The sequence below is a fragment of the Lissotriton helveticus genome, chromosome 1_1, assembly GCF_964261635.1.
Source record: "Lissotriton helveticus chromosome 1_1, aLisHel1.1, whole genome shotgun sequence".
Taxonomy (NCBI): domain Eukaryota; kingdom Metazoa; phylum Chordata; class Amphibia; order Caudata; family Salamandridae; genus Lissotriton; species Lissotriton helveticus.
In genome coordinates this window covers 2,088,594,593-2,088,613,464 of record NC_136057.1, presented here as the reverse complement: position 1 = coordinate 2,088,613,464, position 18,872 = coordinate 2,088,594,593, and the positions used below count along the sequence as shown (strand labels likewise).

Sequence of the window (18,872 nt, the reverse complement as noted above, 5' to 3'; positions counted from 1 at the left end):
TTGCTTCAGCACTAAATACAAAAAAGTTTTGAGAATATAACTTACTCTCTCCGTGTGTTCTCTTCTCCTTCCTTTGATTTATTCTATTTAATTACAAAGTGTGATATCCTGTGGATACACTAGAGTGTGTTACATGTGTACAACTCTCAACTAAGATTTATTGGTTTCTAAAACAAGTCCCTTGTAGCATACTTTGACTTTAGCAATCAGGATGAAGTCCTCTATATCGTTTGAATATGGTGCGAGACCTCAATAAAGTTCAACTAGACCAAATACATGCAGAGAAATGAGAAAACAAAATCACAATGACATACAATTGACTCCTTTTTATTCAGTTACAGTACATTTAAAAAATATATATAATGCATTTTTGTCACAAGTTTAAATCAAGTAGAAGACACATTTTACAGGAACTGGATGGCAGTATTATAAAAAAAAAAGTGTGTGATCTTGTATGCCATACATTTGCCACCTCCTCATCTGCTTTAGGCTGAGCAAGACGATGCAGCGCAGGAACAGGCCGTATGCGCATCAATGATGTCAGAAAAATCTTCCCTCATATCCAACCTGCCCTGTCCTTCAGCCAGGGTGGTAGATGAATCTGCAAATAAAGGAATAGGACATATGTTTGAGGTGTCATTAAATAGAGAAGCAGTAATAGATAGCAGGGAGGAATGGAAGGTAATGGAACGCATTTGCATCTAGCAGGTGATGTGATTTTTACTGTTTTTTTTCTTTTTTACTGGGTTAGGTATGTAATATAGCTTAGGCTTACCACTAATGATCAGCAGAAAGTTTAATATATTTTGGGGCATATACAAGGGGATATCACTACCAGAGCATCACTTTTAGTGACTGTTCTGGTGGCGATATCTCCTTCTCCTTAGTTACAAAGCAACATTCAAGTTCAAGTTCAAGTTCTAGCATTTATATAGCGCACTACTCACCCAGAGGGTCTCAAGGCGCTTGGGGAGGGGGTTCATTATTTGTCGAATAGCCAGGTTTTAAGTTCTTTTCTGAAGGAGAAGTGGTTTTGAGTAAGGCGGAGGTGAGAGGGGAGTGACAGCCAGGAAGGAGAAGGATCTGCCACCCATGGTGGATTTTCGGATGCGCGGGACTGTGGCGAGGGCTTGATTTGACGATCTTAGTTGGCGGGTGGGTTTGTAGAAGGATAGTCGCGAGTTGAGGCATTCGGGTCCTAGGTTGTAGAGGGCCTTGTGTGCGTGGGTGAGAAGACGGAACGTAATTCTTTTGTTGACGGGAAGCCAGTGGAGGTTCTTTAGGTGTCCGGTGATGTGTTCTCAGCGAGGGATGTCCAATATGAGTCTTGCTGATGAGTTTTGGATGCGTTGGAGTTTTTTCTGTAATTTTGCTGTGATTCCGGCGTATAGTGTGTTACCGTAATCCAGTCGACTCGTGACCAGTGCGTGGGTCACAGTCTTTCTTGTTTCGAGGGGGATCCAGCGGAAGATCTTTTTGAGGATGCGAAGTACGTTGAAGCAGGAGGATGAGACTGCGTTAACTTGTCTGGACATCGAGAGAGAGGAGTCTAGGATGAAGCCCAGGTTACGTGCGTGGTCAGTGGGTGTGGGTGCTGAGCCTAGAGCGGAAGGCCACCAAGAGTCGTCCCAGGCCGAGGGTGAGGATCCTAGGATGAGCACTTCAGTTTTGTCTGAGTTGAGTTTTAGGCGGCTCTGTTTCATCCATTCGGCTACTTCTTTCATGCCTTCGTGAAGATTGGTTTTGGCGGTGTTCGGGTCTTTGGTGAGGGAGAGGATTAATTGGGTGGCGTAGGAGATGATGTTGAGGTTGTGTTGGCGCGCGATGGATGCAAGTGGGCTCATGTAGACGTTGAAGAGGGTGGGACTGAGTGAAGACCCTTGTGGTACTCCACAGATGACTTCTGTGGCTTCTGAGTTGAAAGGGGGAAGTCGGACTCTTTGAGTTCTCCTGGCGAGGAACGACATGATCCAGTCCAGGGCTTTCCCTTGTATGCCGATGTTGCTGAGGCGTTGTATAAGGGTGCTGTGGCAGACCGTGTCGAAAGCGGCGGAGAGGTCGAGTAGAATGAGGGCCGCAGTTTCTCCGTTGTCCAGTAGAGTTCGGATGTCGTCTGTCGCTGCAATGAGGGTGGTTTCGGTGCTGTGTTTGGCTCGAAATCCAGATTGAGAAGGATCGAGGGAGTGGTTGGATTCAAGGAAGGCGGCGAGCTGGCTGTTGACGGCTTTCTCAATGACTTTGGCGGGGAAAGGGAGGAGGGATATGGGTCGGTAGTTTTTAAGTTCAGAGGGGTCTGCTGTGGGTTTCTTCAAGAGGGCGCTGAGTTCGGCGTGTTTCCAACTTTCTGGAAAGGTGGCAGAGTTGAACGAGCAGTTGATGACATCACGAAGATGGGGTGCGATGATGGAGTTAGCTTTGTTGAAGATGTGGTGGGGGCAGAGGTCGGTTGGCGAGCCAGAATGGATTGAGTTCATTAGGCGGATGGTGTCTTCAGTGGTGATTGTGTTCCAGGCGCTAAGGTAGTTAGTTGGCGGAGTGGGATCTGAGGGGAGTGGGGAGGGTAGATCGTTGGGAGTGTTCTCGAAACTGTTGTGGATGTCGGCGATTTTGTTGTAGAAGAAGGAGGATAACGCGTCGCAGAGGTCTTGCGAGGGGGTGATGTCGTTAGATGCTGCGGTGGGGTTGGTGAATTCTTTGACGATGTTGAAAAGTTCCTTGCTGTTGTGGGTGTTGTTGTCGAGACGATCCTTGAATGCTGATTTCTTGGCGGATTGAATCAGTTGGTGATGGTTGCGGGTGGCTGCCTTGAGGGTGGCCATGTTGTCGGTGGTTTGGTTTTTTCTCCATGTTTTCTCCAGGGTGCGGCATAGTTTCTTGGATTTTTTAAGATCATCATTGAACCAGGAAGTCTTTTTGCTGGCTGGTTTGGTCTGGTGCTTTTTCAGGGGTGCTAATTCGTCAGCACTGTGGGTGATCCATTGCTTGAGATCGGTGGCCGCTTGGTTTGGGTCCAATGAGAGGGTGGGAGGATTTTGGTTGAGTGATGAGAGGAGTTGGTCGGAGGTGACTTTGTTCCAGTTTCTCCGAGGAATGGGTTGTGGGCGGTTGTGGTTTAGGGTGGTTTTGTTGCTGAAGTGAACACAGCTGTGGTCCGTCCAATGGAGAACTGTGGTGCGATCGAAGGAGATGTGCTTGCTGGAGGTGAAGATAAGGTCGAGTGTGTGTCCGGCTGTGTGAGTGGGGGTGTCAACAAGTTGTTTGAGTCCGAGATTGGCCAGGTTGTCCAGAAGGGTGGTGGTGTTGCTGTCGAGTGTGTTTTCAAGGTGGTAGTTGAGGTCTCCTAGAAGAATGTAGTTCTCGGAGGCGAGGGCATGTTGGCTGACGAAGTCCGTGATGTCATCGCTGAATTGAGTGCGGGTACCTGGCGGCCTGTAGATGAGGGTGCCTCTGAGGGTGGTCCTGGGGTCGGTGTGGATTTGGAAGTGGAGATGTTCGGCGTTTGCCCTCGGAGCTGGTTGTGATTTTGATGGTATTTCTGTGGACTATGGCGATGCCTCCTCCAGTTTGATTGGTGCGGTCTTTTCGAATAATCTTGTAAGCGTCCGGTATGGCTATGGCGATGTCGGGAGCAGAAGATGCGTTCATCCATGTTTCAGTGAGGAAGGCGATGTCAGGTGACGCAGTGTCGATTAGGTCCCAGAGTTCTGTTGCATGTCTGTGGACCGAGCGGGTGTTCAGTAGGATGCAGTTGAGGCGATTGGGTTCGGAGCTGTGAGAGGAGAAAGTGGGTTTGGTGAGGGTTCTGAAGCAGTTGAACTTGCAGGAGAGGCAGGCGAATGGGCCGTGGGTGCGTCCTGGGGTGGCCTCGCAGCATTGTGGTGTGCGTCCGGGGTTGAGGGCGAGGAGAGTTGCGGCATCATAAGTGAGTCTAGTGGGTTGGGTGTTGCGGGGACCAGAGGGAAAGGCGCTGGGTGTGGTCCAGGCGCGGACGGGCGCAGACGGGCTTACCTTTGGCGCGGCCGCAGCGCGTGGACGCTGCGCGTTGGGACATCTGTCTTAAATGGACAGTGGAGGGGGGCGGAGCGTTGGAGGGGCAGCTGGGAGGCGGGAGCGAGGTGGAGGGAGGGGCAGCTGGGAGGCGGGAGCGAGGAGGAGGGAGGGTCTGGGACGGGTCAACAAGCTAGACAAAATGGCAGTATCAACACCAAATACTGCGAGGGTGAAGGAATTATTTATGCAATGGAGCGCTGTGAGGGAATTATTCACAGGCAGCAGTGGGAAAGCGCTACGCGCTCTGCAGCAGGCAAGCACAGATAAGCAAACAATTAAATAAGCAAAATTCAGAGAAATGCCCAGCAGTGTCAAGCGCTTCAAAGCGCTACACAGAGTCAATAGCAGAGAGCTGAAATACGCAAAATAGGCAGCCAATTTCAACATGCAGTAATCAGGCAGGCAGAGATAAGCATACAGTTACGCAAACAACTTCAGAAAAATGCCCAGCAGTGTCGAGCGCTTCGAAGCGCTACACAGAGTCAGTGGCAGAGAGCAGCAGTGCGCAAAATAGGCAGGCAGTTTCAATAAGCAGTAATCAGGCAGGCAGGCGCAATGAGCACGATACCGGAGGTGAGGAGCTGAGGGGAGCGACCGCTTCTGTTGAGTACAGGGTGGTCACAGTTTCCACGAGGGCGAGGGCAGCTCTAGGTCTCTGTGGGTGGGAGGGGCAGCTGGGAGGCGGGAGCGAGGTGGAGGGAGGGTCTGGGACGGGTCAACAAGCAAGACAAAATGGCAGTATCAACACCAAATACTGCGAGGGTGAAGGAATTATTTATGCAATGGAGCGCTGTGAGGGAATTATTCACAGGCAGCAGTGGGAAAGTGCTACGCGCTCTGCAGCAGGCAAGCACAGATAAGCAAACAATTAAATAAGCAAAATTCAGAGAAATGCCCAGCAGTGTCGAGCGCTTCAAAGCGCTACACAGAGTCAATGGCAGAGAGCTGAAATACGCAAAATAGGCAGCCAATTTCAATATGCAGTAATCAGGCAGGCAGAGATAAGCATACAGTTACGCAAACAACTTCAGAAAAATGCCCAGCAGTGTCGAGCGCTTCGAAGCGCTACACAGAGTCAGTGGCAGAGAGCAGCAGTGCGCAAAATAGGCAGGCAGTTTCAATAAGCAGTAATTAGGCAGGCAGGCGCAATGAGCACGATACCGGAGGTGAGGAGCTGAGGGGAGCGACCGCTTCTGTTGAGTACAGGGTGGTCACAGTTTCCACGAGGGCGAGGGCAGCTCTAGGTCTCTGTGGGTGGGAGGGGCAGCTGGGAGGCGGGAGCGAGGTGGAGGGAGGGTCTGGGACGGGTCAACAAGCTAGATAAAATGGCAGTATCAACACCAAATACTGCGAGGGTGAAGGAATTATTTATGCAATGGAGCGCTGTGAGGGAATTATTCACAGGCAGCAGTGGGAAAGCGCTACGCGCTCTGCAGCAGGCAAGCACAGATAAGCAAACAATGAAATAAGCAAAATTCTGAGAAATGGGGGGCGTGGCTTGGAGGGCGAAGATGGCGGTCGCAGCTTAGAGGAGCTCCCGCCGGCCCAGACACAATCTGCTATTTATCCTGGCCCCCGAGCCCACTAACTACCTTACTTGTGTGGAGGGTGTTCCTGGTGGCGCCCGGATCCCTCCGGTGTGCTGACTCGCTCCCTCTGCCGCTCCGGTGCACCGAGAACGTCAGCAGCGTGGTGCGGCCTGGAGTCCGCGAGCGGAGCCGGGACCTCGATTTTCGAGGTCGGCGGCCGACGGCCGGTGGTCGGGCCGGTCGGGCGATTCCCTGGCCGGGGACAGCAACACCGGAGCTCGAAGGTGCCACTGTAGGGTCCAGTGGAGCGGCCTGGTGCATTGAGGCGACCCCGGGACGGCGCAGAGGCGCTGCGGCCTGTGCGGACCCCAAGCAGCCGGGGCCTCGAGTTTGGCGACCCCGGGTTGGCCCGGACCTGGATGACGGTGAGCCGCCGAGGCTCGCCCCTGGCGTTGGTGGGGCAGCTGCAGTGCCCGGAATCCGCTGGACAAGTGTGGGGGAGCCCGTAGGGGCGGACTACAGCTGGGGCCCGACTGCCCGATGGGCCAGACTTTGCTGACGGTGTGAGTCCTGGGGCGTGCTTTTCCCTGCCTGGACCCGGGGCCGCTTGGAGCCAGCGGCGTGACAAGGGACATCCCTGCTGGATTCTGCTTCAGGCTCTGGGGACGTCGGTGGGTGACTGCGGCCTGCCTGGCCCTGGAGACGCCGGGGCCTCGAGTTTAGCAGCCCCCGCCAGGCAACATCCTCATTGGCTCCTGGACAGGGGAGCGATCACTGTGCGACCGGGCGTGCTGGAGGGTCGAGCGCCTCTTCAGATTTGGAGGACCGACGCTATATAGAGCTGTCCAGTGGGGCCCACATACGCGCCTGGAGGGACGCGCCTACTACCCTGGTGGCGACCGGGAGCCAGTGCACGGATTGCCCACGACGAACTGTGAGTGCCCCCCCCCCTTCCCCTCTGGTGGACCTGCTTATGTGGCGCAGTGAAGAGACTTGTGGCCCGAGGGGTGGTCTGTACTGGTCAGTTGGAGGAATTGGATGCCTGCCCTGCATGTGCTACACTGGGACCCGAGTGGGGTAAAGGGGGGCCAAGAGGACCAACGTAGCTGGGCTTATCGGTGAATTGGGACTCCACTGTACGCGCCCCGGTTCACAGGTCCTAGTGGGGGTCCGGACCTAGACCTTGGAGACCCTGAGCGAGTGAAGAGACAGACCTGTTTTGCACTACTAGTGGGGGCGGACATCTTCTGCCGGGGCTTGCCGCCCGGAGCTTGGCTGTGGTGCCTGGTACCTAGGGGTGCTCGCTGGAGACGGCTTCCAGGCGTAGACGGTGGTCTCCTTTGGCCCCTCAAGTGGACTCTCCTTTTGAATTACTGTTGGGGAAGGGCCCATCGCAGGTGCGGAGCGGCACGCTCAATTCCTGCCAACCATGACGAGAGGTGGGGGTGGCACTGGTTCCACCAAGCAAGGACCGATCGATAAATTCACTGGACCCAGTGGGGGATCCGGGGCCAGCCAGGGCACGGGTCCTGACAACGTGGCCCTGATGGCCGCCATTACACAATCCAGAGACATGCTTGATGCCAAGATAGGTGCAGTTGGGGCCGATGTCATGCTGATGCGCCAGGACCTCCGTAATGCTGTTGCTCGCATCACAGAAACGGAAACTCGGATCACGGGGGTGGAAGATGATGTGGTGGCCCTGAAGAAGAAGGTGGAAGACATGGCCAGGATCCAAAAGGGGCTGGCGCTTCGCGTCGAAGATGCGGAGGGGCGAGCGCGAAGGAACAATCTGCGCTTCGTGGGCTTTCCGGAGGACTGTGAGAAGGGGTCCATGGATGCGTTCCTGACACACTGGTTAGAAAGCTGGCTTCCCCCGGAAGTCCTGTCGCGCTGCTTTGTGGTGGAGCGCGCCCATAGGGCCCTGATGCAGAAACCGCCAGTGGGAGAGCGGCCACGTCCGGTCATCGCTAAAATCCTTAACTTCCACGACAGGGACACTATACTCCGAGAAGCGAGGGCCAAGGAGGATCTACTGTTCGAGGGTCACAGAATTATGATTTTCCCAGACTATACTAAGCTGGTGCAGCAGCAACGCCGATCCTTTCAGGATGCGAAGGCCAAATTGCGCGGTCTGAAAATCCAATACTCACTGTTGTACCCGGCTCGCCTCCGAGTTGTCTTCCAATCCAAGACTCACTATTTTGATACCCCGGAGGCAGTGTTTAGCTGGACTGATGAGACGGTCAGGATCCGGCCGAATGCCCAGCCGGGCTTGAACCCCAGAGCATCGCGTGGGTCGTCACAGGAGAGAAGCGAGTCTTCCATCAGAGGCAAAAGACACAGGAAGTCTCGATCACGGCGACGCTCCCAATCCGGGGGTGGCCCGCTAGATGGTGCACAGTCTGACACTGCCCAATCCGGGACTGGGACCTGAGGGCCGTGCAGCCTCTTTCTTGCTTCCCAGGCAACACTTCATCACTGATCTATGCTGGTGGCCCTGAGTGGTTGCCTCGCTGATCGTCTGCCTAGAGCCTGGTGTGGCGAGATCTGGGACATGGCTTAGCACAGGAGGGGCGTAATAAATATTGTAGAACTACCTCGCTCCGTTAGAGCGGTGGGACACATGTGGTTCAATGGGGCTCGGGGTACTGACCCATGGGCGGCCTAGTCCTCTCACGTTCGAGGGGGGGCCCTAAGGGGAGGTACTGTTAGTTGGGGAGAGTAGTGGGATCCATTGGTATGGGTGGCTTTGGGCGCTCTGTTTTGGGCCTGAAGCTCCCCATGCCGCGACAGATACTTCAGTGTTCCATGAGGTATAGGGGTGGGGGAGGGGGGATAGGCGGGGGTTGGGTAGTTGAGGGGGTTGAGTTGGTGGGCAGGGAGGGGGGGGCACGGGGTGGTTGGACAGGGATGCACGTGATTTTTGCTGTCATGATTTCCGTAGTACAAGGCGCTTGGGCTAGGTCCTGGGATTTTCAGAAGCTTTCCCATCGAGACTATGGGTGATTTCCCAGAGAAGGCGCCTACTGGTGGCTCCATGCGAATCCTCAGTTGGAATGTCAGGGGAATCCTGGACAAAATTAAGCGTGGGGCTGTGCTGCGCTGGGGTAAGAGGGAATCGGCAGATGGTATGCTATTACAGGAGACACATATGTTGGGAACGAAGGTCCTGAGTTTACAACGGTTTGGTTATACCCAGGTGTTCCATGCAGGTTTTACCAGGGGATCGAGGGGGGTGGCCATCCTCATTCATCGAAGACTGTCTTATACTCGCGAACGCCATTGGCTCGACCCCCAGGGTCGTTATGTGTTTGTTAAGGGTATGATTGGCTTGGAACCAGTGGTGTTTGGCAGTGTGTATGCCCCCCCTCCTCTACAATGGTCCCTGGCAGAGCGCCTGTTTGAATTGTGGGCCGAGATCCCGGACTGCTTGGCTGTGATAGGAGGCGACTGGAACGATGTGGTGGATGTAGGTCTGGACAGGCAGAGAGTACAAGGAGCCGCAGTGGCAACCTCCCCTACACGTCTGAAGGCAATGATTGATGGGATGGGCTGGGCGGATGTCTGGAGACATTTGCATGTCAGGAAGCGTGAATACACGTATGTATCAGCAGTGCATGGCTCCTTCTCCCGGCTGGACTGTGTGTTTGTACCAGGGGCCTTCCTCGATAGGGTGAAACAGGCCGCGATTCAGCCTCGAGGGCTGTCTGACCACTCCCCGGTCGTGGTACGGATCGAGCTGCGCAAGTCGCGCCAGCCGTTCCGGTGGCGGATGTCTTTTTGGCATCTCCAAGAGACAGATTATACGTTGCACATGCGTGGAGCAATAGCCCATTACTGGCAGGAAAACTTAACTGAGGGTGTAGATAGCGTGACGATCTGGGAGGCCATGAAGCCCACGCTGAGAGATGTAGATATCGCCTGGTGTGTTGCCGCCCGTCGAAAGCGTCAGGAGGCCCCGGTGGCAGCTGCGGCTAGGGTAGGAGTATTGGAGACTCGGTGTCGGGAGGACACTGGTGATGTAGCGTTAAGGCTGCTCCTGCAGGCGCAGCAATCCTATGCATCGGTCCTACTGGACGAGGCTCGACAAGCCTGGCTGGCCACACGGAGCAGGGTTTACCAATGGGGCGACAAGTCCTGCACCATGCTCCACCGGTTGTGTCAACAAACTCTACAGCCGATCACTCTTCCGGGCCTCACGGACGGAGAGGGGATTGCCATGACAGATCCTGCTGCCCTTGCGGCGAGCTTTGCTGGCTACTATGCGGTGCAATACGCCCCAAGGGACAGTCTCCCACCGGAGGCTATTGACAAATTCATAGCCGACCTCCCCCCTCGAGCAATTTCGGATGAAGCCAGGACGGCCCTAGACCTTCCCCTGACAACGGAGGAACTGGGCGATGCACTGGGACAATTAAACACTGGTAAGGCGCCCGGACCGAGCGGATTTCCCAGTGAATTCTTCAAGAAATTTCACTTGCAGCTGGGACCACACTATCGGCGGGCTCTGGAAGCAGCGCGAGAGTGCGGTAGCTTGCCGGTGGACTGGCGTCAGGCTGAGATTGTAGTATTCCAGAAACCAGGCAGGCCCCCCGACAGGCACGAGTCGTATCGCCCAATATCTCTCATTAACTTTGAAGCCAAATTGTTGGCTAAAGCGTTGGCGAACCGTCTCCTCCCGTATATAGTGGACTTGGTCCACCCGGATCAAGCGGGCTTTATGCCGGGTAGAGCGACAAGACATAATATCAGACGTGCACAGGTAGCGGTGGATGCGATGGGGGCGACTGGGGAGCGGGCGGCACTCCTGCTTGCAGACATTGACAGAGCGTTTGACTCGGTCAGCTGGACTTACCTTTTTGCTCTTTTACCGCGCCTCAATCTGGGTCCGGTTTTTATCTCATACGTCCGACTGCTATACACGGACATCACCGCCTCGGTGTGTATTTCAGGAGCCATATCGGAGAGGTTTCCGGTTGCTAGGGGGACCCGGCAGGGGTGCCCCCTGTCCCCGTACCTCTTTGCGCTGGTCATGGAGCCCCTGGCTGCGTGGGTGCGCATTGATGCGCAGCATCGTGGCTTTGTATGGGGAGCGGGACTCTCAGACAGGATCGCGCTTTATGCGGATGATGTCCTTTTCTTTTTGACAGACCTTGATCGTTCAGGCCCTCGAATCTTGGAAATACTGCGCATTTTTGGTGACGTCTCGGGACTCTACCTCAACCCGTGCAAGTCGACTCTTTGGGTGCTAGGGGGACGGTCCGAGGTGTCTCCTTGGGCATTGGATCTGCAAGTAGCGATTGGTGGACTGAAATATCTGGGAGTTTTCCTGTTGGAGTCTGCTGCAATTGCCTGGGAGCGTAACATACAGCCGGTGTGGGACAAGGTTCAATCGGACGTCAAAACGTGGTCGCGTATGCCTCTTAACATTTATGGCAGATCTGCCATTTTCAAGATGGTAGCCCTTCCTAGACTATTATACCAACTGCAAAACCATCCACACAGAGTGGACCCGCAGTGGTTCCGTCGTGTGAATTCATTGCTAGGCCGGTTTTTATGGGCTGGGGGCGCTTCGAGAGTGGCACTGCGGACTTGCTTTTTATCCACGTACTGCGGAGGTCTCGCAACGTCAGACATCTTGTCCTACTACCAAGCCTCCCATCTGTTGGTTCTAAACGAGTGGTGGTACGGTGGGCATGGCGATCCGGCATACGCCCTGGAGCATTTTCTGATGGGAGATGCCACGCTTCATACACTCTTGTATTCGGCCGGGCAGCGGAAGAAACTGCCGCGGGCTACTCAGGTAGTCTTCCTCATTTGGAGACAGGTACTGCGTCGCATGGGCTGGTGGGGTCGGCTGACGGCCGAAACTCCACTTTGGAATAACGGACAGCTCCCTGCGTTGGCTTCGCTGCAGGGGTTTGGTGGCTGGGACTCCATAGGGATCTCGTCGCTTGGCCATGTCCTTACCGGGACTACCCTCAAATCCTTTCAAACTCTTAGCACTAAATTTGACATGCCCAAGACCCAATTTTTTCGGTACCTACAGCTCCGCCATGCTCTTGCGCCGAGTCTGGTAGGGCTGGACCGGCTTCCAGAGTTTAGCCCCGTGGAAGCTAAGCTTTTCATGGGAGATCTGGGGGATAAAAAAGTCTCCAAAATCTACCAGACGCTGGTCACCCACTGCTCCTCTTCCCTTATGTCGTTGAAGGCCTCCTGGGAGGTAGATGTTGGTCCGTTGGATAAGGATGACTGGAGGGAGGCACTAGAGTCCCCCAGGGGGGCGGCAATAGCAGTGAGATTACGGTTCATACAGTTTAAGTACCTGCATCGGGCCTATTACACCAGAGAGAGAGAGACTGTGGAAGGCGGGCCTTATTGCTACCCCAGACTGCTTGCGTTGCGGGACTGAGAGAGGCACATTGGTGCATACTGTGTGGTCGTGTGTGGGCCTGGCCCGGTTCTGGAATGGGGTGTGGGACTGCCTATCGGAGGTGCTGGGATGGGATCTCCCTCGTACGCCCAGATTGGGTCTTCTTCATATCCTAGATCAAGTAGGTGGTAACATCTATAAGCGTCATCTCCTTCTGCTGGGCCTCGTTGTGGCCAAAAGGGATCTGGCGAGGGCATGGAAGAGTGACCGCGCTCCCCCACTTGGCGCCTGGAGGGCGGGCTTAGATTTCCTTATGGGGCTAGAATTGCCAGTGTTTGAGGCCAGGGGTTGCCCCCGGAAACATTATAAGATCTGGAAGCGGTGGGCAGACTACAGAGACCTAACCTTGGAGCCTCCCATTGACATGGATGATGGACTGTCTCCTGATAGAGACCTCGGGGCCTAGGTGGCTCCAAGACGCCTGTTTTTGCTTTAATCTGTATACTGCAGCTGATTGTGATCACGTGCATCGGGTTAGGGCGGGATAAGGGGTGGGTAGTGGGGAATTTTTGGGTTGTTGGGGGGGACTAAGGTGTGGGAGGGGGGCCAGTTAAACGCTTAAGCTATGCATGTATTCTATTGTATGTAAACCACTGACGTGTTCTCCTGTTTTTGGAGGACTGTACCTATGATCTGCTTAAACTTCTAATAAACACGGTTGTGGAGAAAAAAAAATTCAGAGAAATGCCCAGCAGTGTCGAGCGCTTCAAAGCGCTACACAGAGTCAATGGCAGAGAGCTGAAATACGCAAAATAGGCAGCCAATTTCAATATGCAGTAATCAGGCAGGCAGAGATAAGCATACAGTTACGCAAACAACTTCAGAAAAATGCCCAGCAGTGTCGAGCGCTTCGAAGCGCTACACAGAGTCAGTGGCAGAGAGCAGCAGTGCGCAAAATAGGCAGGCAGTTTCAATAAGCAGTAATCAGGCAGGCAGGCGCAATGAGCACGATACCGGAGGTGAGGAGCTGAGGGGAGCGACCGCTTCTGTTGAGTACAGGGTGGTCACAGTTTCCACGAGGGCGAGGGCAGCTCTAGGTCTCTGTGGGTGGGAGGGGCAGCTGGGAGGCGGGAGCGAGGTGGAGGGAGGGTCTGGGACGGGTCAACAAGCTAGACAAAATGGCAGTATCAACACCAAATACTGCGAGGGTGAAGGAATTATTTATGCAATGGAGCGCTGTGAGGGAATTATTCACAGGCAGCAGTGGGAAAGCGCTACGCGCTCTGCAGCAGGCAAGCACAGATAAGCAAACAATTAAATAAGCAAAATTCAGAGAAATGCCCAGCAGTGTCGAGCGCTTCAAAGCGCTACACAGACTCAATGGCAGAGAGCTGAAATACGCAAAATAGGCAGCCAATTTCAATATGCAGTAATCAGGCAGGCAGAGATAAGCATACAGTTACGCAAACAACTTCAGAAAAATGCCCAGCAGTGTCGAGCGCTTCGAAGCGCTACACAGAGTCAGTGGCAGAGAGCAGCAGTGTGCAAAATAGGCAGGCAGTTTGAATAAGCAGTAATCAGGCAGGCAGGCGCAATGAGCACGATGAGGAGCTGAGGGGAGCGACCGCTTCTGTTGAGTACAGGGTGGTCTTAACGTGGCTTAACACCTCCTTGTAAATAAGATCCCTTTTCACGCTTCACTTATCATGAAAGGGGCGTGCAATGGGTGTTGCAGTGGACTTTCAACTACAACACCCATTGTTTTTTAACATTGCCCCATATTTACAAGGATGGGGCAGCACCAAAAACAAAGACCTTGAGAATGCCTGTTCTTAGACTGGCCAGAAGAGGAGAAATTATTAATTTCTCCTTGTATTTTGCTCTTTCTATCGCACATAAACAATTGCCCGTGCAGTGCAGGTACCCTTGCAACATGGCTCAAGGGTGCCTGTGCTGGCCCTAGGCAGCTTTTTTAGCACCAGTAATAGGGGAAACTCAGGGGTGCGACGCATTTTTGTAAATACGGTGCAACCTTGCATTTAAAAAATGTTGGAGCGTGACATTACTCATTTTGGAATAACACCACGCTATGACATTTTATTGTAAATATCCCTTTAGTTTTGTAAAAGGTACCTCTAAAACAGATTGCGTGGCAAAGAACATTGTGGTTTGTAAGTTTGTTTTGAGACTAGACAGGAGAAACTTGTGATGTGAAGCAGGATGGAGGTGGGAACATCTCATTGGAAGAGTGACAGATAGGGCAATGTATAAATCAATACAACAACCTTGCAGCCCGTCGCCAAGAGCTATACAGGTTGTTCAAGTCCCTGAACCAAAGTAATAGGTCTGTGCCGCAGACGAGGGTCTTTAACAACCGGTATAGCCCTCGTGAGTTGACTACAAGGCTATCAGAACAATGCATTAGCTGGGGGAAGAGTTTTTTAAATTAAAAAGGGAGAAACAGAAGGCCTATCACCAGCTGTTAAAAGCCCCGAGCAGCTTCATTGTCTGCAATTGAGCTCTCAACACAAATCATTATACCAGGGCTCTGTTACACACTGCGGAAATTCAAGAATAAGTCTGGGGTAAGTCACAGCAACTCACAGAAAAATGTTTGTGAATCTACCTCTATCTGTTTCATACATACTTGCTCCCAGGCAGTGAAATCCGACGGAAATACGAGAGCTCTGAGTTACAGAACATCCTTTTACGCATTGTAGAACTGGCTCCACGGAATAACAATTCGCATCTTCTCCATCAACTCCAAGGGGTTTGCCAAGTTTTACGATGGAACGACGCAGTTTACATGCTGTAATGAGAATCGCGTTCCTACTTTTAATCATATATCATACGTACATACTCGCAGGTGTTTTAATACAGTGCGAAAGTTACATTCACTTTTGAGCATATCCGAGAATGGAAACATGCTTCTTGTCTCACAGAAAGGATCCCACAAGGATTTGACAGATTAAAATAACACTGCTAATAGTCACATGACCTAGTTAGTGTGATTGTATCTCGAGCCCTTGTATTCTGGTTGCATTTAATCCTGTGTTTTTTATACAACTACTATATGACACAGCAGTATGGCATACACCACAAATGCAGACACGCAGAGACTGCTATGCTAGTTATTGCCTTCGATGAGGGAGAGAAGGCGACCATCAGTCATGGCCCCTTCACATCAGTGCTTAATTTGTAAAATATGAAGTGCAGGTGCTCCAATTTTTTGGGAGGCCCACCTACTTCCCTCGGCTCCACCCACTCCCACTAGTGACTCCTCCTGGAAGTAAGTGAGGTCAGATTCAGGAAGTGCCGGGACTGCTTTGAGGTGTGCGCTGGCAGTTACAGTCTTGTCATCCCACTGCATAGTCAGCATAGCTGCCAAGGTTTCAGATTGCCATGTGTGACATTTTCATAATTTCAGTGTAATTATGAGTGACATTCAATGACTACGAGTGACACTTTCTCCCGAGCAAAATCAAGCAATGAAGACGATGGTAACATAAAAATCTGAAATTACACCCATATGAGCAACGAGAAACTCTAAGAAGATCTTCAAACTGCTGCAGAGTGGCAGAAATGGAAGGGCACTAACCTACTGCCCTGCTGTAATTTTTAAAAAGACTTTACTTGTGCTCATGTTGACGAGCTCTAAGTTAGTAAATTAAATTAGGATTCATTGGTGAAGAGTGACTGCCTCATTGTCACAGGTGGTTAAAAGGGCTGGTGATGCATCACCCTACGAGTTAGCAGGCACTGGTGTTGGCAATCTGCATGCTGGCCTCGCTGGGTTGCTAGGCTGTGTCAGATGACGCCTGCTCACAAACACACCCATTACAGAGTGCACAGGCTGCATTAGAGCACCCTTGCAGCCGGGGGCACATAGCACATACAGGCTAAACCTACCACAGCACAGCAGGTGTTGCGACAGAGGAACTGCCTGCTTCATAAACCCACCCGAGGAGACACTGCTATCGTAGGGTGAGACAGCATGTTCTGTTGGTGTTACTGTTAGCTGCTGCGTTGGCTGAGATGATAACAGTGCCCAGACAGTGCACGCAAGCTGGTTTAAGTTGTTTTGCATTCTAGTGTTTTTTTTTTAATTCTATGGGTTTTTTAATTTGATGCAAACAAACGTGCACATATTTACATTTTCGATATGCTACATGCCTCTTTCTTTTCAAGCATGTGCATCAGCAGCTCTGGCGCCTCTGCAGACTCTTGCTTGAACAGAGAAGCACACACGAGGATAAACTTTCAAACGGCTGCAGTGAGTGGCAATCGGGCAATGTGTGTGATGACAACTCAGACGCACGCTGGAGGGCCCTGTGTACGCAGTGCTTAATTTGTAAAATATTAAGTGCAGGTGCTCAAATTTTTAACGAGGCCACACCCCCTGGCTCCACCCACTCACAACACTGGCCCCACCCATTTCCTCTATTGGCTCCACCCACATCCGGAACTAGTATTGCTGAAAGTGCCATAACAAGGGTTAGAACTGAAATTTCCAGGTTGAAAGGTCATAAAATGAGCCATGTGCATTGCCATAAGGATGCTCAAGAGGACAGTCTATACCCTGTACTGTGCACCTGTGGCTGAGTGTCAGTTACTAGCCACGTCTGATCAAAGCACAGATGGGCCAAACTGTGGCAAAGCAAGATCCTGGGGAGTTTCATGTCACCCACAGGGGTGTAAATCTGAAAAAGCCACACATCCACCCAAAGAGGTGGAATACTGAGCACCACACACCCAGGACATCTCACCTCCATGTCCCTGGCACACATGAAGCCCATCAAGGCCACATTAGCTACAGTATGCACAGGCTGTCAGGGTCTGATTTGCAAAACCCCTGCAGGTGCCAGACAGTGGGTAGAACTTAGAGAGCCATGCGAAGGACGGAGCTCCTGTCTAGAGTCCAGTGCTGGCAGCGAGCGGACCCACTGCACACAGGTTACACAAATCTTACAGGCTTAGGCCCCGGCCAGCAGTGTTAATATTATAAAAGTGCCACAAATTACCAATCTAATACCAATACATGCGTTACACCAGGGGTGAGCACCATCATGTCAAGTATGCCAATAATGTGTAAAGAATTGTCACATTATTTCAGCAACTCTTATGCAAGAGTGGACAGAGTTGTGCTAAGAATACTCAATACATGTCAGGAAATACCACTGTTATGCATGTTCTGATTTGCCCCATCAATCACTAATCATTAGTGCATGTTCAGATCTTAACATCCCTCTTTAATCAAAACTATATGTTTAGATTTGTCCTATTACACAGTAATCTGCCTCAATCATTAAACCTTGGTGCATGTTCAGATATGCATCACTTCTTCATGATAATCATAATGGGCTACGCTTTCTCAGTGCTGAGACAAGAGGACTGTTTTATGCACCTGTAGTACCAAAAGTGAATCCATTTACTTACGATTTCTCGGAGTTAGAACATTAGTTAGACAGCACAACTCAGAACGAGGTAACCCCTTCTCACTGTTTCCAAGCTGCACTGTCTGAAAATCAAGCCCAACTCGGAATTAATTCATTTCATGCAATACAGGTGCATAAAATCACGCGCTTGGCTCTGTGATGAGACAGAGGAAGCCATATTGATTTGGCTCCGTGATACCCTTTTCTGTACTGTGCCAGCGCAGTGGGATCTGTACTATTCTTTAAGGCATCTTATGCACATAAATTAACTCAAAATATCTCCAAGTTACTGAAAGTCTTGCTCACAACTAAGCTCGAAAACACGGGACAGTAATTGCTTTTTTGTGTTTTTGAGCTCTGCTGTAAGCAAAACGTGCATTAACTGGAAGATTTTTTTAATCAGTGTGTGAGCTGAAGACGCCAAAAAGAAGCGCCTAGACTCTTTCTGTTTCGGAGCAGTGCAGAAAATGGCATCATGTTACAGGGCCAGATGTGCGGTTACATATTCCTTGTGGTATGGAATTGTTTTATTTTACCTGCGCATATGGAGTTCTCAGACAAACTGTCTATCGCTCGTTAACAGAGATCCCGCAGTATATTTCCACACTGGCTCAGTTCTGTGCGTGAAATACTCTTTTAAACATTACGGATTTCATCCTTTTCGACTCACTCATGTCGCCACAAAGTAGGTGGTACAGACTAATGGCAGGCGGCTGGTTGGACGGGTGAATTAAAATCACCATCAGACTCGCAGATCAAGTAATCTTTGTACCCTGGCTGGCGTGCACACACACACACACTCGTGTCATGGCCGGAGACATCTGCGCTTTACTGGGGCAGTCACAGCGCCCCTCCCCCATGCACGGAGGATGGTTGGGCCCTGGCAGTGCACAGTGGAAAGCTGAAAGTCTGGTGGCATGACCTAGCGGGCTAGTTGTTTGCTAATGCTGTAAATAATGTCTTGACACTTACTTTCGGCGAGCGCCGTGGTGAGGTGCGGGTATGCTGGGGCGCGGCAAAAGCAGGAAATGAGCGCGCATTGCTGTAAATCTGAAAAAAATCAGCGCACGCTGCCGGCTGCCGCGCACAGCCCCAACCCCCACAGAAGACCAGGCACCCTGCCCAACTCAGTGTCCCACCCACTGTTTCCGGCGCGGCCCTGGGCTGCCAGTGACTGATTGAAAAGAAGTAGTTAACCCTTGAGGAACAGTGAAGAACTTTAAACAAACTTATTGAAGTGAAACAACACGTTCTTCACCAGTCTGGCAGTCTGTCTCATCAACAACAACACAAGCAGTACTCGATGTAACACAGCAGCAGAAGCACTTCTTATAGTAGAGCAGCACGGCACACACTTTGTGCAACTAATTATAAATCAATTACTGACGTCCATAAATGAGTGTAGCCCCGGCCCTGCTAATTAAGTGCCGGTGCTAAGCACCGGCAAGCACCGGCACAAATTAAGCCCTGTGTGTACGGCCA

The 18,872-nt window shown here is 51.8% G+C and overlaps 1 protein-coding gene across 3 annotated transcripts in view; it reads right to left on the bottom strand.

Moving 5' to 3' along the window:
* Window positions 1-325: 325 nt before the first annotated feature.
* The window catches only part of LOC144756098 (vitellogenin-A2-like), a 607,161-nt gene continuing 588,614 nt past the window's right edge, over window positions 326-18,872 (bottom strand). For all 3 annotated transcript variants that reach the window (XM_078645640.1, XM_078645649.1, XM_078645632.1), the window contains 2 exons: window positions 14,603-14,764; window positions 326-601 (listed from right to left, as the gene is read on the bottom strand). In XM_078645640.1, the coding sequence (XP_078501766.1) occupies window positions 486-601; window positions 14,603-14,764 (278 nt within the window). In that variant the 3' untranslated portion in view covers window positions 326-485. The remainder of the gene's footprint in view (window positions 602-14,602; window positions 14,765-18,872) is intronic.